At 40.4% G+C, this 23,069-nt stretch overlaps 1 protein-coding gene across 1 annotated transcript; it reads left to right on the plus strand.

Moving 5' to 3' along the window:
• The first annotated feature begins 8,881 nt into the window (after nucleotides 1–8,881).
• LOC121377959 (neuropilin-1-like) lies at nucleotides 8,882–19,234 on the plus strand. The gene is made up of 6 exons (XM_041506054.1): nucleotides 8,882–8,918; nucleotides 9,682–9,775; nucleotides 12,132–12,256; nucleotides 15,838–15,978; nucleotides 16,671–16,947; nucleotides 17,861–19,234. The coding sequence occupies exons 1-6, from the start codon at nucleotides 8,882–8,884 to the stop codon at nucleotides 18,000–18,002; spliced, it is 816 nt and encodes a 271-aa protein (XP_041361988.1). The 3' UTR covers nucleotides 18,003–19,234.
• The last annotated feature ends 3,835 nt before the right edge of the window (nucleotides 19,235–23,069 follow it).

Consider the following 23,069-nt stretch of genomic DNA (forward strand, 5'->3'; position numbering starts at 1 on the left):
CAACAGTTTTACATTTAACAGTGTGGGAACAGTATTGTTTTGGTCGAGTCATTTATCAGATGAGTTAAATCAGTAACTGATTTATCAATACTTTCTTTAGTGGGACAAATATTTTGAAAGAGAATCTGTAATTGTTCGGACTTTCCGCTTAAACTGTTTAAAATATCAACCTTGCATTCCTCATTCCAGATAGTTAAAGTCATATATAAAGGATTACCTTTATTAACTACAACTTTGTTAAAAAATTTCAATGAGCAAACAACCTCGATCAAACAGGGCGCGTGGTCAGAAAACATATTAAAATCGCACACTGTAAAGTCGCTAACGATATGAAGTATGTCGTTGGAGCATATAGCGTAGTCAATACAGCTTGATCCATTTCTATGATAAAAAGTAAAACGACCAATATTATCACCAGGTGATCTGCCATTCACAATACGGATACCAGTAGCTTTACACAAGCGTAACAAGTTACGACCCAAGTTATTTACAGTTTTGTCTTGAGACACTCTTGGCGTTGAACACTCGTCAGAGACATAGTCAAACAGTTCACCGATGTTACGCAACACTTGATCATCAAGCCGATCCAGTGGGATATAATCCGGTTCCGCTCCAGTGCGCGCGTTAAAGTCACCTATACACAATACCTCGCCCTGGGTTTGAAAGATCAAAATGTCATTGTATATCATATCAAAAATGTCACAGTCATATTTAACATAAAACACATTATTTTCAGGAGGTATGTACACACATAAAATAAATACGTGAAGTTTATTTACAAACAGGGATTTGTCAAGTTTAACCCAGCAGTATGTATCGGCACATATCTTGACAATAGATATATATTTATGTAACCAATTTTTGTAATACAAAACACAGCCACCACCCTTACACTTCGATCGTACTATGCGGGCGGCTAAGATAAATTCGTTTACATTGAGATCATCAGTGTTATCAATCCAACATTCATTTAAAAAGAGCAAATCACATCCTGAAATAATATTAACAAATTCGCTGTTGCAAAGTTTAAAAGCTAGTCTCCTTTGAACATTCCATGTCATAATTTTGATCACATGTTCACCCTCCAGCCCGTCCTATGTAGCCGACATCGCTCCGTTTGCGGCGGATGGGTGATTGGGGTCTGCGGCGAATACGTGAGGGGGGTCTGCGCCAGATAAGTGATGGGGGTCTGCGCCAGATAGGTGAGGGGGGTCGGTTGTTACCGTTGGCGATGAACAAACGCGCGGTCGTTTTCTGTGCCGGTCTGGTATCCCTCGCGTGTGTAGGACTTGGTCGCTGTTGGCGTGGCTTGTTTTTTGTACTACATCTCGGAACGACCGATAATCGGTGTAATTTGCCTCCTCGTAAGGTTTCCCATCTACAAATAACTTGTCCCGTAACAGTTTCGTCCTGTGTCCAGCTTGTCTCAGGCGTTTGGCTATGGGATACAGTTTCTTACGGCGTTCCTCGATCGCCGGGGGGAACTGCTCACTGATACCGTAAGGTTTTCCCTTGAGCTGGTACGCGTTCGACTTTATCAGTACGATATCCTTGTGGTACAGAAAGCGAGCAACAATGGGGCGAGATGAACCAAGTCGTCTTTTGCCAAAACGATGTACATTACCAAACTCAAATCGTAATCCAAGCCAAGTTCATTTCCAAGAAATTCTCTTATTACGTACTCTGTAATTTCGTTAGGGTTTTCGGCAAGACCGGTGAAGATGAGGTTACATTTCATAGATCGGCATTGTAGATCGGTTATCAAATCTCTCATTTCATAATTGTCCTTTTTCAGCGACTCTATTTCTTTTTTGTATTCCGCGTTGTCATTACCAGTGTTTTTAATTGTCCGCTTTAATCGCTTCTATTTCCGCTTTATTTTTGTCACCTGTTTCCTTCACACAATCGTACAAATTACTCAGACCTTGGAAATTGGATTCCATGTTACGTTTATCGGTGATAACGTTCTTAACGTCAGCTTCCAACGAATAAACTTTGTTAGCAAGTGACAAGATAGACGACTGGACATCTTCAATTTTTTTAGCATACGTTTCAACATCTTCAATTTTTTTTCGCATACGTTTCAATGTTAGAAAGTCTGGTGTTCATTTTTGACATTAAATCTATCAACAGATCTAGTGGTAGTGTCTCAGTCTTGGCGCTACTTCCATATATCACCTCTCGTGTGTTATGGAGAACTGTAGACAGTTCATCGCTTGTCGCCATGTTTCTTTCTAGTGAGTAGTTTCTCACAGTTCGCTACAAACGCTTCTTTTATATTATACCAGGTAGTTTATTTGTATCTGGAAGTTATAGTTCATCTTCTAGTAAATTTAGAAACAGTATAAATTTCTATTCTGCATCACAGTCTGACATCTTATCCAACAACGCAATTTCGAACTTGAAAATTGTGCTCCGAATGTAAGCCGTGTATCGGATTCACAGATTTAATTGTCATAATTAATTGATATTTCGCATTATTGACTTACATGTCTCTTTTCTGTTTCTCGGCAGTCTGTTTCATAGAGTTTTAAGCAATCTGCTCACTTCCAGTGTGTATCTTTACATAGTTTTTTATATCGATCGATGAATCGATCACTCTGTGAAGTGTCAAAATTGCGAACGACTCCAAACCCACGTGCACAGTTTCGGCTGTGTTTGGATGTTAGGTTGTGAAGCCATGAACGTTCTTTGCTAGGCAGTCATTTTTGAAAGCCGATCTCTGTTCCAATCATTGGTAATCAGGGCCATAGCTAGGATTTTTTGTTTGGGAGGGGGGGGGGGGGGGCAACTGAGTAATTAATAGTCTAAAACTCCTTAAACAGTTGAAAAGAGAATTTTCTTTAAGTTTCTATAATGCTTTCCGGATACCCCCCCCCCCCCCCCCCCCCCCCCCCCCCCCCGCTAGCTACGGCCCTGGTAATGACATTTACATTTTAAATTCCACTACCGTTTTTTTTTAAGAATATAGTTAAAACTTTAAGGGTCAATTACCATATGCGCAGTTTTGACACATACACACCCTCCTTCCTACTGAAAACAAAATTTCCTTTTTTTCCAATGTATTTTGCGTTGGACCGGCTTCGGCGGTGTTGTGGTTAAACCATCGGACATAAGGCTGGTAGGTTCTGGGTTCGCACCCCGGTACAGACTCTCACCCAGAGCGAGTTTTAACGACTCAGTGGGTAGGCGTAAGATCACTACACCACGTTCCCTCTCACTAACAACTAACCCACTGTTTTGGACAGCCCAGGGCGAGTTTTAACGACTCGGTGGGTATAAGACCACTACACCCTCTTCTCTTTCACTAACAACTAACAACTAACCCACTGTCCCGGACAGACAGCACACATAGCTTAGGCGTGTTCCCAGGACAGTGTGCTTGTTTTGTTTAATGACATCACTAGAGCACATTGATTTATAATTCCAATCTCTGAAAATCCCTTTATTATAAACCCTTGGATTGGTCAAATTCGCATCACGTGATAATAAAAACTGGCATTCATAGCACCATGAATCTCAGTTTAGCACTATTTTTGGCTATATAGCCGGAACTACTTTATGAATTATGTCAACAAAGGAATCCCCGAGGAATTTCCTTGAGATTCTATTTTTAGACATCAAACAGTAATCGTCTGCTGTCAAACTTCTAAACATCTTCACATATAAATTATACCATACAAAATAGGTCGCTTCAGACATTTTTTATTAAAGGTTAAAAGTTATTGAAATTACTTACGTTATATGTTTATAGTGAATTCAAAATCCCACAGCTAAAAATCTATTTTGCCGATCCCAAAAAAGTATATAATTCCAATGGAATTTGGTATTTTACAAAAGCGATTTCAAAAACAAAATTCAGTCAGTTCATGCCAACCATTAGCAGTAACGCGCATTCAACGGCATTGTAGTATGACGTACACAACACATAGTTTCTAAGTTTGCGCACCACTGCGATGCAATCTTTAAACGAGTCGGGTTTTGAAACTAACGCGCTACCCCATTCATATTAAAGTGTGTAAAGCGGTTTTGCGTTTCATACTAGCATGAAACTCAAAAAAATTCACGTTCAATTCTTAAATTAACCGCCCCCTTCGTTCGTTGAGATACATTTTAAACAAATGATATCTAACGGCCACTCGTGTATTATTCTATATTTAACCATTAAAGAAGCTGTTCTGAGATTTCTGCTATTGTAATACGTTTCCTACTGACAGAATGTTTTTAATAACTAAAATTACACATGAAGTTCATTTAGTTTAGTTGAACCTTTAGTTTAAAGAACTTTGATACAAAATCTAAGGGAAGCAATTCAATACAAATGATTAACAACACAAAACGGCCTAACAGATCGGACCATTGATATCGAGCAACTAGCCGTAATAGGACGAGCTAACGCTAATAACGTTTCCGAGAGGCGAGGGTTTTTTTGTTTTGTTTTTAATGGAGATTATATCTGTGAGATGTCAGTTAATGCAAACTATTTAATGTGAATACAGGCAGTTGTTTGGAGTCGTGGGACTGGTTTTGTTCATCTGAAAGAAAGAAAAATGTTTTATTTAACGACGCACTCAACACATTTTATTTACGGTTATATGGCGTCAGACATATGGTTAAGGACCACACAGATTTTTGAGAGGAAACCCGCTGTCGCCACTATATGAGCTACTCTTCCGATTAGCAACAAGGGATCTTTTATTTGCGCTTCCCACAGGCAGGATAGCACAAACCATGGCCTTTGTTGAACCAGTTATGGATCACTGGTCGGTGCAAGTGGTTTACACCTACCCACTGAGCCTTGCGGAGCACTCACTCAGGGTTTGGAGTCGGTATCTGGATTAAAAATCCCATGCCTCGACTGGGATCCGAACCCAGTACCTACCAGCCTGTAGACCGATGGCCTACCACGACGCCACCGAGGCCGGTTTGTTCATCTGACGTCATAGGCGTACGGGCTCCCATTTTTGTAGGGGGGCAGGCTGGTTTTTACCCAAATTAAATGAAAATGCCCGAATCTGAATAACAACATTTAATCATATTTGCATTACTGATATATATGGCTGCAAATGAATCACTACGCATTTTTACACGATTTAACGGGTAGAATGATTGACACACATGGTAAAAAGGTTTCGCGTTAGAACATTTTTCCCGAATAGGCCTATCTCTATAATGTTTGCCCGAATTTGAGGATTTGCTCCAGCACCTGTGGTCAGTTCCCCTCCCCCCTCCCCCTGCTTATGTCTGACATAAACATGCTAAGACGAAAAGAGAATAGCACTTTGGTACTACCGTAAGTGCGGGGCAGGATTTAGCTCAGTCGGTTGAGTGCTCGCTCCGGGTGATTGCGTCGCAGGATCGAACCACCTTGGTGGATCCATTCAACTGACTGGGTTTTTTTCTCGTTCCAAACAGTGCCTCACGCGAGGTCGCGAAGCTCCCGAGTTGACTGACCCCCCCCCCCCCCCCCCCCCCCCCATTGGCTACGGGCCTGCTCTACTCATTGAGTCATTAAATTAAATTCGCTCTGTAAAGCTGGGGGCAGGACATAACCCAGTGGTAAAGCTCTCGCTTGATGCGCAGTCGGTCTAGGGTCGATCCCCGTCGGTGGACCCATTGGGCTATTTATCGTTCCAGGCACTGTTATGTGCTATCCTGTCTGTGGGAAAGTGCATATAAAAGAAAAACCATTCCTATTAATAGAAAAATGTAGCGGGTTTCCTTTCTAAGACTAAATGGCAAAATTACCAAATATTTGACATCCAATAGCCGATGATTAATAAATATCAATGTGCTCTAGTGGTGTCATTAAACAAAACAAACTTTAACTGTAAAGCTACATTTCATATTTTATATTTATGTTTTAATTATTTGTCTATTTTATTTTTAATGTTATGTTCAATGGAATATAAATATAAAATAGACAAATAATAAAAAAAATAAAAAAAAGAAATATAAAATGTAGCTTTAAGTTTAAAGAGACAGAAATATTCGGTTTAGATGGCAGTCAGTACCGGGATGCGAACCCAGTGCTTATCAGCCTTAAGTCCTATTCTCCTTTAGAACTGCACAATTTTTTCGTCGAGTTGGAAAAGCTTCAACCCACAAGGGCGTAGACTGGTGGAGGTTCGGACGAGCTGAGGATAAATCAATATTTTACAAATTCAATATTAGGCAATTCATATACGTATCCAGGAATGTTGACAAAGGGGTCTGTTAAGTCCATATTCGAACCCCCATCCCCGTCCAGGTCCTGACCATACTATGCCCCTAACCACTCCCAATTTGTTTAGGCCAGGTACGACCCTGAATACATACCGGGTTAATTAATTAATTCATTTCAACTTATTTTCATGCTTATATCCAATTAAGGTTCAAACACGCTGTCCTGGGCACACACCTCAACTATATGGGCTGTCTGTCCAGGACAGTGGGTTAATTATTGAAAGAGAGAGAGAGAGAGAGAGAGAGGAGAGAGAGAGAGAGAGAGAGAGAGAGAGAGAGAGAGAGAGACCGAAACCCAGAAAGACCAAGTGAGAGAGAGACAGAGACAGCGACAGAGAGACACACAGAGAGACGGAGAGAAGAGGGTGGGTGGGAGCAGGTACCGGGCTGCGAACCCTGTACGGTACCTACCAGTCATATCTCCGATGGCTTAACCACGACGCCACCGAAGCCACGGTATCGGGTTAATGCTTAAGCTTGAAACCTACGTAATACAGCATACGTAATAGGTAGGGTTCAAGCTAATGTAAGTCATGACCCAAGGAATCCAGTTTAACTACGAACCAGCATAAAAGAATCGTACAAGCTTACTTCATTGCGATTAAGCCGATACGCAGGGGTACAAAGGATCATTTGATATATCGGCCAACTCTTGAAGTACTATTATTTGTCTCTCACTGTATGACGTCAGAATCTGATATACACTGTAGCTCATTGAGAGAAAGAAAAAAATTGTTTGTTTTGTGTATCTCAACTCGAAATTTTAAAAACCGTTAAAGGGACATTCCTGAGTTGGCTGCACTTTTTAAGATGTTATTGACTAACAGAGACTTTTTAACGATTGTAATTACATATCAAATATATTTTTCTCCATAATATATTAGTGGCTGTATATTAAACGTATTTCTGATCGTTCTAATATTTGTACTAGGTTAAATTTCATTTTATTTCCTAAAATAAATTTTTTCGTGCATACGAAATTATTTGAAAACAAAATCCAATTTGGGCTTCTTACAAATATTAAGACGACCAGAAACACACTGATATTCTAAACAAGAAAATGTATTTAATATGTAAGTTTCTCAATGGGTAGGTGTAAATCACTTGCACCGACCAGTGATCCATAACTGGTTCAACAAAGGCCATGGTTTGTGCTATCCTGCCTGTGGGAAGCGCAAATAAAAGATCCCTTGCTGCTAATCGGAAAGAGTAGCCCATGTAGTGGCGACAGCGGGTTTCCTCTCAAAATCTGTGTGGTCCTTAACCATATGTCTGACGCCATATAACCGTAAATAAAAGGTGTTGAATACGTCGTTAAATAAAACATTTCTTTCTTTTTTTAATATGTAAGTTTAATCGTAGAAATATTTTATTAGTCGGAAATATCTTACAATGCAGTAAACTCAAGAATGTCCCTTTAACTTGGTATATTGATGGGAAAAATAAATGTTCATAAAAAGACAGACAGGAGAGAGTTAAAGTTTGTTTTGTTTAACGACACCACAAGAGTAGCCTACATTGATTTCATTAATCATCGGCTACTGGATGTGAAACATTCGGTGATTTTGACAGTCATAGAGAGGAAACCCGCAAAAGTTTTCCATTAGTAGCAAGGAGTCTTTTATATGCACCATCCCACAGACAGGATAGCACATTCCATGGCCTTTGAAATACCAGTCGTGGTACACTGGCTGGAACGAGAAATAGTCCAATGGGCCACCGACGTGGATCGATTCCAGACCGACCGCGCATTAAGCGAGCGCTTTACCACTGTCCTACCCCCCCCCCCCCCCCCCCACACGATTGGTACATAATAGGCTTTGGCGTATATAACTACACAGGATTCCCCCTTCCCTAAATCTCTCTCTCTCTCTCTCTCTCTCTCTCTCTCTCTCTCTCTCTCTCTCTCTCTCTCTCTCTCTCTCTCTCTCTCTGTGTTTCTATCTCCCCACCCTCTGTCTCTCTCTCTGTGTCTGTCTCTATGTTTCTATCTCTCTCCACCCTCTGTCTCTCTCTCTCTTTCTCTCTGTCTGTGTGTGTGTGTGTGCGTCTCTCTCTCTCTCTCTCTCTCTCTCTCTCTCTCTCTCTCGCTCTCTCTCTCTCTCTCTCTCTCTCTCCTCTCTCTCTCTCTCTCTCTCTCTCTCTCTCTCTCTCTCTCTCTCTCTAGTCCTCTGTTTCTCTCTCTCTTTTTCTCTTTCCTCTGGTCCAAAAAGTCAAAATAAACATATTATAAGTTCGACACCAAATTGCCATAGTTTAAAATGTGCCGAGATGTCGAAAAACAAACACTCATTTTCCTTAATTAACGGGCGACAGGTGAAAAGTCTTGCATCATTAACTAGTAAATGTTACAGACCTTCTGATGTAAAAGTGCACTTCATCCAACACATGTTGTTACGATATATTTTAACTGAATAAGTAATCATTTGGCTTATATCATTGCCCAAAATACCTGTCCTGTAGTAATAGACTGTTGTGTAGCAATATATACCACAACATTTGTATACACGACGTACGTGCGTTACGCATTTATAAGTATATTAAGTTGGCCTAATCTCCAGCGATCAGATTTATTTCATGGGATAATTGAACTGTAAATCGATTACAACTAAAGTGGTAGCCTGAGTGCGATTCACTAACTGGAGAACTGTAAAACATGTATATATTTTGTGTTATAACTTTCATTTCACAAGGTAAGAAGTGTTTGGTATTATCTTTGTTTTTGTTATAAAGTTTAAAATGTTATTTTGTTTAACGACACCACTAGAGCACACTGATTTATTAATCATCGGCTACTGGATGTCAAACATTTGGTAATGTTAACATATAGTCTTAGAGAGGAATCCCACATTTTGTTTTTCCCTTAAAAAACAGGGATCTTTTATATGCACCATCACAGACAGGAAAGCACATACCACGGCCTTTGATATGCCAGTCATGGTGCACCGACTGGAATGAGTGTTTTTATTATAAAATCTGTGATAAACAGTATAACAATTATTATTATTTCTTAGTATTAAAAGTGAAAGGATGATTGTTTGATATACCAGTATAGTGTGACATATTGGTTAACTAGAGTAATCGATATAACTCGGTCGTAAAGCGCTCGCCTGAGGTGATAGGTTCAATTGTCCTCTATGGACTTAAATATTTGTTCCCATTCTAAATACTGGTATATCAAAGGCCGTGGTATCTAGAATCCTATATCTGGTCAAGTTCCCTTTGCTGCTTGTATTGTAGAAATAACATATGTGGTATGCCCCCCCCCCCCCCCCCCCCCCATTCTCTCTCTCTCTCTCTCTCTCTCTCTCTCTCTCTCTCTCTCTCTCTCTCTCTCTCTCTCTCTCTCTCTCTCTCTCTCTCTCTCTCTCTCTCTCTCTCTCTCTCCCACTCACTTGGTCTTTCTCGGTCTCTCTCTCTCTCAGAACCATGTCTTTCATTTATTTAAAATTTCAGCGGCTCTGATAGATTCTGGCAGCACGACGTATCTGACGGCAGGCACGTCATCCAGCTACCTGACGTCCCCCAACTACCCCAACTACTACGGCAGGTAAAATTATACGACGCACCACATCCGACAATTGGTAGAATTTTAACAACAATAACAAAACAAACCCCACTGTCTTTTTTTTTTTTTTTTTTCCTTTCTTAAAGTTTTAAAACAATTTTTAATTATACCCCCCAACCATTTAAACAAAATTAATAATAAAATAAATAAATAAAATATCCGTTGCTACGAATGGATTATATGTCAAAATCATCAAATGTTTGACATCCAATAGCCGATGATTAATAAATCAATATGCTCTAGTGGTGTTGTTAAACAATACAAACTGTTGTTAAATTTATGGTTGTGACATTTTGTAGGTGTTTTGGTATAAGCAAGACATATTATTGATTTTGTTAAAACAAACCGACTTACAAAACCAAACTGACATGAATTTCAGTGAGAAGTAAATTTTGTTTTATGTGCAAGCACAAATTGATACCACCACCAAACAAATTGATACCACCTGTACCGCAATCTGATTAAAATTAGCTCTACTAGGTAATAGCCTCTATTAGAAGGCCTCAGATCCGGAAATTTGTCCGCGCAAGTAGTCTGCTGTTTGACTGTGATTATTTCACGGCAGACAGCTATGAAGTGGCAACTATGTGACTGACGTGACAGGGAAGAACATGTAGTTTGTAAACATGTGTAACTTGTTGACATTGAAGACTTGTTTGTGGTAATTCCGGCCCATGCAAAAGTAGTGCTTTTTTGTGTAAAATGGGGTACTCCGGCCTGGTTTAGAGGTTGTGTCTGTTTAAACCAATATGCTGGGAGAAAGAGCTGGACAACAGGGGTTGTCCTTTTCAGGGTATGTGTCCCCTAGGCAGGCAAAGGTACATACAAAAATCCACGGGCCTGCTGATATTAATAAAAATGTTATAGCCACTAAAGCTATATAGAAACATATAGCGAAATTAATTGTGGTCTGAGGCCAGAAATTAGCAAGAAAAATTAGCCAGAGTTACGTCCCCCTAACCACTTTTCAGTTCCGGCGCGTTCCGGTAATAGCAAGCATGGCCGATGACCACAGTTATTTGTGAATCTTCAACTGAGATTTAATTAACTTGTGGAGCTAATTTTAATTAGATTGTTCGTACCGCTAACGCACACTTCCCGTATAACTTCGTGGTAGACAGGAGAGTCGGAAGCAATTAAAAGTTGGTACAGCCATGAAAGCAATGTATAATATGACTAGATATATACTATGCGAGCGCCATGGTTAGGGGGAAAAAACGTTCCTGGCCCCCAAAAATGGTACGACCTAGTCAATGGTGTCAAGAGCCGATACGGGCCCCGTGTTGATGTGTACATTTATTTCCCCTGGTAATTTTTCCTCTTTTCCCGAGGGGGTTGCAAACTATATATCCTGGGAAGGAGGCCCCGCTGTTATTTGTGCTACAGGCCCCGCGGATCCTTAAACCGGCTCTGGTGGTATCTAGCGCTCGCATGAGATATGGTGGGGGGATATGGTGAACTCGGACTTTTTCCGGTTTCATCTGGTATTCCACGCCTGGCATGTCAAATTTTGTGAAGGCCTAAAATAAACGTTTAACTACTACCAACATTAGGACAAGAAATACACTGAATATACAACTAATGATTATTCTAAACAAAATATTTTTATTTTACGTGTAATTTTAGTTATTAAAGCGACAAACCCTAGTTTTTAAACACTAAGACGTACGTTTTCACTATTAAAGCCATTTTTTGATAATTTAAATTAGAAGCACTTTCATTTTATATTATAGAATATTAATGTTCGTATACCTGAAGTGGTTCTGGTCACCCAGTGTTTCGCAATACCCCCAACATCTATTTTTCTTAATTCTAAAAAGGCACGTTCGTCTGAGAAGTAATGGTTATCGAGAGAAGCTCTAGTTATTTTTAGACGGCATTTCCCTGTTTAAACATCACAAGTTTTAGCTTCTCTCTGTTATAACAGGCATCGAAATAAGTCGAGAACGGTCGTTCAGGTTACCACATTTAAGAAAGGTCTATTGCATACTACAATAATCATCTGACACACATGTAAGGGCGTTAAAAGTAGTAGTAACAGGAATTCAATTCTGTCATATAGTATATATTTTGTGGTAACCTGTAAATGGGTTACCAGACACAATGCTTATTTCGATGCCAGTTATAACCTTATCCAAGTGTGTGTTTCATGTTTGTAGATTAACTAAACTTAAGTGTTAATTTTCACGGGTTGAAACTAGGGTCTGCGCCTTTAAAAGGGCTCTGCTAGTCAAAAACATTTTAAAAAGAGAGTAAACTCGGCACCGTCTCTTTAAAATAAACTGATGTATCAACACTAACAGCGATGATATAAAACAAGGTGCTTTCATTTTTGCAGATATGAAGATGAGCGTTGGCTAATCACAGCCCTGAATACCAGTCTCGTGATTAACCTCGACGTGGAATATTCTTCCATTGAGAGTTCCTCGACTTGTAGCTATGACTACGTGATCGTTTATGATGGTAAGTAATCATACACTGTACGGGACTTGGTCTTAACCATATTTGCTGTCCACAGCAGGCGTGTGTACATGGACGGGGGTGGGATGGGAGGTCGAACCCCCTACCCCTGCTCAAGCGATTTGTTTTTTACATATATTGTGGCTTGAGCCACCTCCCCCCCCCCCCCCCCCCCCCCCCCTTCGCTTGTCAGTTTAGACACACAACCCTGAATCCTGGCACGCGCGCCTGCACCGTACTTTTGTCTCGAGAATTCCTTGTTTGTATAAAAACCAATGTCATTAGGCCCGCCAATACCGGCCTCGTTGGCGCAGTGGTTAAGCTATCGGACTACAGGATGGTAGGTACATGGTTCACAGCCCGGTAACGCTCCAACCCAGAGCGAGTTCTTAAGGGCTCAATGGGTAGGTGTATGGCCACTACACCCTCTTCTCTCTCATTAGCAACTAATCCACTGTCCTGGACAGACAGCCCATATAGCTGAGGTATGTGCCTAGGACAGCGTGCTTGAACTTTAATTGGATACAAGCACAAAAATAAGATGAAATGAAATGAAATGGCCCGCCAATCTTAGGAACATATATGTGAAGTGTGGATACGCTGACAGGCACCTTGTATGCCCATTTTGAGGGTCCATATATCTAAAGTAAAGGACGTAGCCTGGTCTCAACCTGGGGGTTCGAATATGAATTTAGCGGACCATTTTGTCTACATTTTCCATGGATACCTAATATTGCATTGTAATTAAATTGTTTCAGCCTCAGCGCGGTTGTTCGTCCGACAACCCACACCCACCCACACCCACCCACAAACCCACACACCGACCCCTACCCGCCCGAATAACCGTCCGCTCCCAGTTTACGCTCCTGAAAGTAAAGCAAAGAACTAAATATTATGTCATCAAGTGGGGGCTTATTGGACCTACCCCCACCACCACGAAGACCACTTAGGTGCATAGCTACCGTAACTCATGTATTTAAGGTGATCTTAGCGCTAAGATCGATTCTTAAAGGGACAGACCCTAGTTTCAGCCCATGACAATGCACACTAAGTTTAGTTAATCTACAAACATGTAATACATTTGCATAAAGTTACATTTGAGTGAAACATGAGTCTGTGACTTTGAAATGGTGAAATACCCTTTAAAAATAGATTAAAACTCGACTCCATAACTGTTATTTCTCAGACGCACGTGCGTTTTTAAAAACTATGAGAAATGCATTTTGTGATATTAAAAACACCAGGATGACCAAAAACATTTCGAATGTGCGGAAATGGATAATCTAAACAATAACATCTAAGTAAAGAATGATTTTAGTTATCAAAAACGGGTATAATGTACATGTTGATCTTTTCTCACAATCTTCGTACCCACTTGATGAGCTTGGCATTGTTAGACACTTAAAAGGACATTCCTGAGTTTGCTGCAACTGTTAAGATGTTATCGACTAACAGATACTTTTTAACGATTGTAATTACACATCAAATATATTTTTCTACATAAAATACTAGCGGCTGTATAGTAAACGTGTTTCTGATCGTTCTAATATATGTATTAGGTTAAATTTCATTTTATTTCCTAAAATGTTTGTTTTTTCGTACGTACGAAATTATTAGAAGACAAAAATCCAGTTTGGGCTTCTTACAAATATTAAGACGACCAGAAATACATTGAATATAGAGACACTGATATTCTAAATAAGAAACTATATTTAATATGTAACTTTAATCGTAGAAATATTTTATTAGTCGGAAACATCTTACAATGCAGCAAATTCAGGAATGTCCCTTTAATTACTTTTGACACCAACAATGAGACTTTCTTGGTTAGGACCGGCCTCGGTGGCGTCGTGGTTAGGTCATCGGTCTACAGATTGGTAGGTACTGGATTCGGATCCCAAGTCGAGACATGGGATTTTTAATCCAGATACCGACTCCAAACCTTTCTTTGGTTAGTCCCTGCTTTTTCATAGCTGTTCGGTAGATTAATACTAAGCGTTTATATACTGATTTGAGAATGGTTTGGTAAAATAACAGTAAACAAACATGTAATGTACACGATGTCTGAAAATGGAAATGTTTTGTTTAACGATGCACTCAACACATTTTATTTACGGTTATATGGCGTCAGATATATGGTTATGGACCACACAGATTTTGAGAGACGAAACCCGCTGTCGCCACTTCATGGGCTACTCTTTTTGATTAGCAGCAAGGGATCTTTATATGCACCATCCCATAGACAGCATAGCACATACCACGACCTTTGTTGTACCAGTGGCTGGAGCGAGAAATAGCGCAATGGGCCCACTGACGGGGATCGATCCCATACCAACCACGCATAAAGCGAGCGCTTTACCACTGGGCTACGTGTCGCCCCCTTCGTTCGTCGAGATACATTTTAAACAAATGATATACACTAACGCCCACTCGTGTATTATTCTATATTTAACCATTAAAGAAGCTGTTCTGAGATTTGGGCTACTCTTTTTCGATTAGCAGCAAGGGATCTTTTATATCCACCATCCCACAGACTGGGTAGTAAATACCACAGCCTTTGACATGCCAGTCGTGGTGCACTGACTGGAACGAGAAATAGCCCAATGGGCCCACCGACGAGAATCGATCCCAGACCGACCGCGGTCACTGGGCTACGTCCCGCCCTTAATTACTTTCGACACGAACCATGAGAATGTTTTTTGGTTAGCTTTTTGATAGCAGCTAGGTAGATTAATACTGAGCTTCCATATACGGACTTGAGAATGATTTAGTGAAATGACAGTAAATTAACGAGAGTTTCACACAGACCAAGAATGGGATATTTAATACACACACACACACACACACACACACATACACACGCGCGCGCGCGCGCTGAAGCAGATGGTCCGCTTTCAGAACTAAAACATACAGGTTTATACATATGGAGTTTCTGGTGGTGGAAAAACAAAATAGAAAAAAGTCCACTTGGTTACATATTCGACCCCCCCCCCCCCCCCCCCCTCCTCCCAGGTCCAGATCACGCTACGCCTCTGCACACACACACACACACACACACACACACACACACACACACACTACATGAACAAACCCGTCAGCAACTACGTATTTAACCGGGACGTTATTTAACGGAGGTGTTTTCGGGTTTTTTCCTGTAGTGTGTGTATTAGTGATTAATATTTGAAATAAAATTAATCAAGGAACTCAAAAATGATTGTTGTAAAGGTATACTTTTGACGTCAAACATAGAATTGTTGTTGTATTAGAGCGGGAATCTTTGAATCCTGTTTTGGTATGCAGAGATTGCGCAATATTCATATAGATTGTTTTCTGTCCATATGTCCGTCTAGCTCTCTCACCGTCAGAGCACTCGGGCTAATGGAACATGTGTTAGATGGAAGTTTGGTACAAATATGAGAGTGTTCACAAGAAACAACCTCGCCTTGCAACCCCACCTGACCCACCGACCCGAAACCCCCCCCCCCCCCCCCACACACACACACACACGCACGCATGCACGCACACACGCAGACACCTAACTTAGCCCCTGCTTTATTCCTTTGATTTTATTGATTTTATTTCAGGTTCTAGTGCCTCAAGCTTACGACTGTCCCGATTCTGTGGTTACTCCAACCCAAGTCTGGTGAGCACCGGCGGTGTTGTGTTCATCAACTTTATCTCAGATGGAAGTATTGAGGGCAATGGATTTCGAATTCGCTATTGGAGTGAGTAGAGTAGCTGTAGTTTGCGCAACTATTCAGGCACAATGGAATCTAGAGGAATGAGACGATCACATATGTCTGACGTCACGACCTTGAACCTTTTTAGCTTTAACCTTCAGAATTATTTTAAAGCATTACAATGCATTGATTTCAAACGATATTGACGTTGAAACGTTTCTAGTATTTCGATATAATAACCCAAAAACACAGTACACGTGCAGTATATTTGAAAATGTCTAAATCAACTTACATTTTGACCTTTGTAACAGTGTTTAGTGTATGCTAAATCATAATATGACCTTGACCTTTGTTGATCATAAATTCATTGATATATTTATCTCAATAGCCGAAGTATTTTTCGTGTTGGGGTGTCGATAGATATTTCTTTTATGCATACTTCATTCATTCATTCATACATTCATCCCTTATTCATTCATTCATTAACCATCTAAATTATCACCTTGACCTCTCTAACACAGGACACAGCAAAATTCTAAATCATTTGACCTTGACCTTTCAGATTTATAAATCATCCCCAAAACATTTATATATTAAATTTAAATGGCTAATGTGATATGACAGCAGCAGTAGCTCAGAGATAGGCTCACATAAACAACTGACCTAGACCTTTGTGAATGTCTTTTTTTATCAGATGACCATGACCTAGTTACACAAATCCAATGATGATGTTTCAGGTTCAATCTCCAGTGCACAGCCAACAGAAGAGTCCAATTCCTTAAACGCTGCAGTTGTCGTTCTTGGGTCACTGGTTGCCTTGGCAATCATCATCATCGTTCTGGGAACGGTGGCTTGCTGCTGCAGTAACAAGGAAGGTGGTTGGTGGGGATCTTCCCGCCAGAGGGCGATGCATGTCGGGCCGGATCGCGAAAACAGCATTTTCTATCTGTCGTACTCGCAGTTTATGTGGCCCGACACACCTGTATCATCTTCAAGACGGCAAAGAGAGTCCAGGTCAGATATTTACATACTGCACCCCTTCTCAGCCTCCACTAAGAGTGGTATTGTGGTGGTGGTGGTGGTGGGGGGGGGGGGGGTCCCATCAGTCTGACGTATTGACTTAAAAAGTTAAAGTTTTGTTTTGAAAAAGTTTGTTTTGTTTAACGAGCACATTGATTAATTAATCATCGACTATCGGATGTCAAACATTTGGTATCAGAGGAAGTGAGCACTCAACCGACTGAGCTAACTCCCTCCCCTTTTTGTTTTAACGGCACCACTAGAACAAGCTGATTTATTAATTATCGGCTAGTGGATGTCAACTATTTGGTAATTTTGACATATAGTCTTAGAGAGGAAACCTGCTACATTTTTCCATTAGTAGCAACTGATCTTTTATATGCATCATCCCACAGGCACGATTGCACATACCACGGCCTTTCATATACCAGCCATGGTGCAATGGCTAGAACGAGAAATTGTTTTGATTTGAAAAGAAATGAAAAGTGTTTTGGAATTTGTAAAAATTGTGGTCAAGATATAAAGAACATTGGCGAAGAATGTCGCCTGTTGCATACAGAATGAAAATATCATTCCTGGATTTGTTTATCCGATAAATCTCTATATTTGATTATTCGTTTGTTAATCTGTCCCTATAATATTATATAAAAATCTCTTTTCGTTTTCTTAAACAGTGCAGGGCCCGCGCAGTGTATTTCGTAGTAGGGAGGGTACTGTCAATTCAGTTGTATGAGGGATACAAATACATGTATTTGAGGACCCAAACTTGTTGTTGTTGCTGGTGGTGGTGGTGGTGGTGGTGGAGGGGGGTTGTTGATTGAGAATATTTTAAATTTCAAAATACGGCATTTCAAAACAAGTTCCTGATGGAATCAAAATAATTCAAATTTTACTTCTGTATTTGCAGGCATACACACGGCATGACGTCAGCTCCTCCCTATACACCACGACCCGGCAACTCGATGACGCCATCTTTTACCCGGCATTCCAGAGTGTTGCACGTGCAGCCACTGCCGCTTTCGCCACCTCCGCCATACAGCGAGACGTGAAACTATCATTCACGATCCCGAAATCTCAATGATCCACTGATGTGTATAATGGCCTGTATGTGCGTGACCACGTGTATATTTATGTTTAACCCATACCTGTGGCGTCACACTATTGTTTTAACTGTAGATTACTTTTCATTTGGTTTCTCTGATAAATCCTCATAGTTAACAACGAATTTCGAAACACAGTGATATTATCCCCTAAATAATCTACATCATCATCATCATTTCCTGTCATGCCTAGTGGCATTTAGGGCAGCGACGAAGTTCCTCCACGCCGGTCTAACCTGTGAAATGTTTGTGCGTTCAGGGCAGAGATTTAAACTCACTACTAAATGAACTTGTACAACGCTTTTGTCCACGAGATCTGCCACATTGTTGGATTGAACAAGTTGGAGAAAGCATCCAAAGTGTGAATTCTTGAAAAATACAGCGGCCCATATGAATCCACACTTGCTCGTATATTCTCCATTACGTATTTGTGTGCGTCACTGTTTGTGCACGTGCATGGTGTGACTGATGGCTGAGTGTACGGGGTATGGTATGCGTGTGTGAATGGCAGACAGACGGACGGATGAAGAGACCAAAAAAAAAAAAAAAACCACTGAGAGAGACTGACAAACAGAAAACGGGGCACATGGTTTTCGAAATGTACCATACTGATGAATAGGTCCAATCTCGAGTATAGTTTTAATATTTAAGCACTTGGAGTTTTATATATTTCACTTCATTTCATTTCAACCTATTTTCGTGCTTTAATCCAATTAAGGTTCAAGAACGCCGTCCTGGGCACACACCTCAGCTATATGGGTTAGTTGTTATAGTGGTTAGTGAGAGAAAAGATGGTGTAGTGGTCTAACACTTACTCATTGAGTAACTCGCTCTGGTTTGGAGCCGGTACCGGGAGGCGAACCCAGTACCTACCAACCATAACCACAACACCACCAAGGCCGGTGTTTTATTATAATGTTCTTCCTGCGACACGTTATTCTTGGACAACGCTACAACCGTGGTTATGTTTTTGCATTATTTTTTCATATGTAGAAGTCCGTTTGCGTCAAAAGGGAACCGACTGGTTAAAATGCATATGCATGTACATGTATAAACATATTAAGTTTTAAACCCATATCAGCTTAAACAACATTTTTGAAGATATAATCTATGTAAATAAAAAAGCGATTTTTTTAGTTTTTGTTTTTTTTTGTTTTTTTGTTTATTGTTGTTGAGTTGGAGGGGGGGGGGGGGGGTTACAAATTACCATCAAATTGCATAGGTTAAATATTATTTTGTTGACGCAGGTATGAAGGCAACTGATGGAACAGCCAAAGTAAAGCACACACAATTCTACCTGTGTGCTGCCATATTGATTACTTAAGTGATAATTCAAATGAAGCTACATATTTCATTGGCTGTTCCAGCATTTTCTTTTCAAGCCCTGTATTAAAAATTGGATATAATCTATATAATTTGATAAAAAACCTTTTTGTATTATTCACATAGAAAAAAAATTCCAATTTTATTTTTACATTTGAGTTGGTATGAGTTTAAAACTTAATTATATATTATGTTGTTATACGAATTTTAACTTTATTTATAATAGAGATGCATTGCAATTCATTGGTTCCTTTTTGACGCAAAACGACTAAGTACAGTCGCTAATTGGTCTGCTGTATGTTCCTCATACAGATATACTCTTCAAAAAATGTAGGGGAACCTGAAATATTAATGTTAATATCAACTATTAGACCGAACATGAACAGTTTATTAACACAGCAAAACACATTCCATAGTTTGCACGTGCATCACGCAGTTGCCCCGTACACGTGACAATTTCCAGAAGGTCGATTAATCACTGTGGAACATTATTTCTGTCAATCGTTTTCATTCTGTTGATCATACAGTTGTTTTGTTTTTAGTCATTTTTGTTTGAATTTGCGATTTACTGATAAAAAATCGTCAACTTTCAAATTTCACTTCTGACCCCAATCATCCTTCAAGATCTTTGGTGGTCATAAAACCTACTGTAATACTGAACTACCGGTTGTAGTGTTTGCCCAATTAATTCACTGTTATCATATAACCATTCCACACAGCTAATATACCTTACAATTTTGGCAATTGTAAATTCTTATTAGAGTTCCCCTACTTTTTTTTAAGAGTACATGTGGCTTAAATATAATTTTGTTTGTGACTAGTGAGAGAAACGCTTTACACTGTTGCACTATACATGCTGTGTGTATAATATATGTTACATTATTTATAGTTAGGAATGCTCAGGAGTTGAAACTGTAACAAGGAAATAAAAGACTTATAAACTTGATTACTTTTGAGGTGTGTTCTAAGTATTTCTACACATTTATAATTGAGGGGCGGTGGTAGCCCAGTGGTAAAGCGTTCGCTTGAGGCGCGGTCGGTCTAGGATCGATCCCCGTCAGTGGACCCATTGGGCTATTTCTCGTTCCAGCCAGTGCTCCACAACAGGTGTAACAAAGGCCGTCGTATGTACTATCCTGTCTGTGGGATGGTGCATATAAAATATCCCTTGCTGCTAATCGAAATGGCGACAGCAGGTTTCCTCCCTCCCTCTCTCTCTCTCTCTCTCTCTCTCTCTCTCTCTCTCTCTCTCTCTCTCTCTCTCTCTCTCTCTCTCTCTCTCTCTCTCTCTCTCTCTCTCTCTCTCTCTCTATATATATATATATATATGTATGGTCCTTAACCACGTCTGACGTCATATAACCAAAAATAAAATGTGTTGAGTGCATCGTTAAATAAAACATCTTCATTCTACACATAACTGCTGTTCACGGGGGGGGGGGGGGGGGGGGTGCGGAGAGGCAAACTGGAAGGTTTTATACACGGTTATGAATTTCTACGAGGAAATAAACATTTAAAACAGATGCGTATCCATTGAAGGGGTGCTGAGATGCGTACCCTCCACGGTACTTTTGAATGGTGTAGGTGCCTTTTTTAAACTTTGCGCCCCCTCTATGAATATTGTAGGTGCCGGTTTTAAACCAAATTTGACTACAGATATATATAGTGGATACTCCTTGAGTGTCTTGTGATATCATAATTTATCAGCCCGAGATACTTCAAATCCATCTAAAGCCATCTTCAAATATGAAAATTTCCTATCGAGGGGGGCCCTTCAAAGGCTCAAGACTGGACCCCCCCCCCTGCTAAAATTCCTGGATCCGCCCCTGGGGGGGGGGGGGGAGATACTAAACAATCCGGAAACAAATTATAGAAATTCTCTTCTTAACCGTAACAGTTTTAGACTATTAACTACTCAGTTTCCCCCCCCCCCCCCCCCCCCCCCCCCCCCCCCCCCCCCCCCCCCCCCCCCCCCCCCCCCCCCCCCCCCCCCCCCCCCCCCCCCCCCCCCCCCCCCCCAACAAAAAATCCTAGCTACAGCCCTGAAGACTATTATTTAACTGATAAATACTTTTTTTTACTAAGATATTAGTATTATAATAGATGCACTGACCTGTTTCGGAGATATCCACACAGTAGAACACTTTTCAAATAGCGGCTGTATCCATTGTGCGAGCTTCACCGTCTTTAATATATTATAAATGCATACTATTATGTTTTCGTGTACACTTTAAATATGCTCATATACGTCAAATTGCGATATCGTTCCCCTATTTCTGAATTTAAGATAAATTTACAAGATTGTACGTGGAGCAACGTTGACGTCCATAACCATATTGAAACGTCATCGTATTGTTGACGTAATAGTTATGTTTCCGGCAAAGTCCGTAATATACGGAAACTATCGAAGTGCCATTCAAAGTTTTCTTTTTAGTATTTTTTAATTTTTATTATTGTTTTTAAAGATTTATGTTCAAGAAATAAATTAGGTTTCGATTGCTCTGTGTCATGTTCGGAACATTACTAAATATAGCATCGTTGCTCTGATGGGCGGGAAGTAGCTCAGTGGTAAAACGTTCGCTTGATGCGCGGTCGGTCTGGGATCGATGCGCGGTCGGTCTGGGATCGATCCCCGTCGTTGACCCATTGGGCTATTTCTCGCTCCAGACAGTGCATCCCGACTGGTATATCAAAGACCGTGGTATGTACTATCCTGTTTGTGGGATGGTGCATGTAAAAGATCCCTTGCTGCTCATCGAAAAGAGTAGCCCATGGAGTGGCGACAGCAGGTTTCCTCTCTCCATATCTGTGTGGTCCTTAACCGTATGTCCGACGCCATATAACCGTAAATAAAATATGTTGAGTACGTCGTTAAATAAAACATTTCCTTCCTTTCTTCGTTGCTCTGAATAAGCACATTCATCAAATGATATCCACTAAGCCAAAACTATTAAATGTGTACACATTTGACTGATAATACTGAGTGTTTGCAAATTTCACCATTTTATTGCAATGGCAAATACGAAAATTCATAACCCCACCTCCTCCCCCCTCGAAAATGAAGAGGGAAAGTGGAATAATAAATTAACAGAAAATGCATCGCAAATAGTGGATCACTCTTGCATGGATTTCTAACCAGATGCATACCAGTACATAAACTAAAAGCATCACTTGAAAGATATTTCATTCCAACAATATAATTCTACATTTCAACCAAGCAGTTAGCAAGTACGGTGACCTCCCTTTCAGAGAAATGTTCTGTTTTTGTGGTATTAAATACACGAGATTGCATTGATGTTTCAGAGAAGGAAGGAAGGAAATGTTTTTATTTAACGACGCACTCAACACATTTTATTTACGGTTATATGGCGTCGGGCATATGGTTAAGGACCACACACATATTGAGATAGGAAACCCGCAGCCGCCACTTCATGGGCTATTCTTTTCGATTAGCAGCAAGGGATCTTTTATATGCACCATCCCACAGACAGGATAGCATATACCACGGCCTTTGAATACCAGTCGTGGTGCACTGGCTGGAGCGAGAAATAGCCCAATGGGTCCACCGACGGGGATCGATCCCAGATCGACCGCGCATCAAACGGACGGCTACGCCCCGCCCCTGATTCAGAGAAAGTTTTAAAAGAATATACATATGATAACAGATAAGTTGATTAAGTCTACATAGTGAAA

The sequence above is a fragment of the Gigantopelta aegis genome, chromosome 7, assembly GCF_016097555.1.
Source record: "Gigantopelta aegis isolate Gae_Host chromosome 7, Gae_host_genome, whole genome shotgun sequence".
Taxonomy (NCBI): domain Eukaryota; kingdom Metazoa; phylum Mollusca; class Gastropoda; order Neomphalida; family Peltospiridae; genus Gigantopelta; species Gigantopelta aegis.

Coding starts and splice junctions, on each gene's coding strand:
- LOC121377959 (XM_041506054.1), top strand. CDS start 8,882: ATGTATATATTTTGTGTTATAACTTTCATTTCACAAG. Junction 8,919..9,681: donor TATAACTTTCATTTCACAAG/GTAAGAAGTGTT, acceptor TTAAAATTTCAG/CGGCTCTGATAGATTCTGGC. Junction 9,776..12,131: donor TACCCCAACTACTACGGCAG/GTAAAATTATAC, acceptor TCATTTTTGCAG/ATATGAAGATGAGCGTTGGC.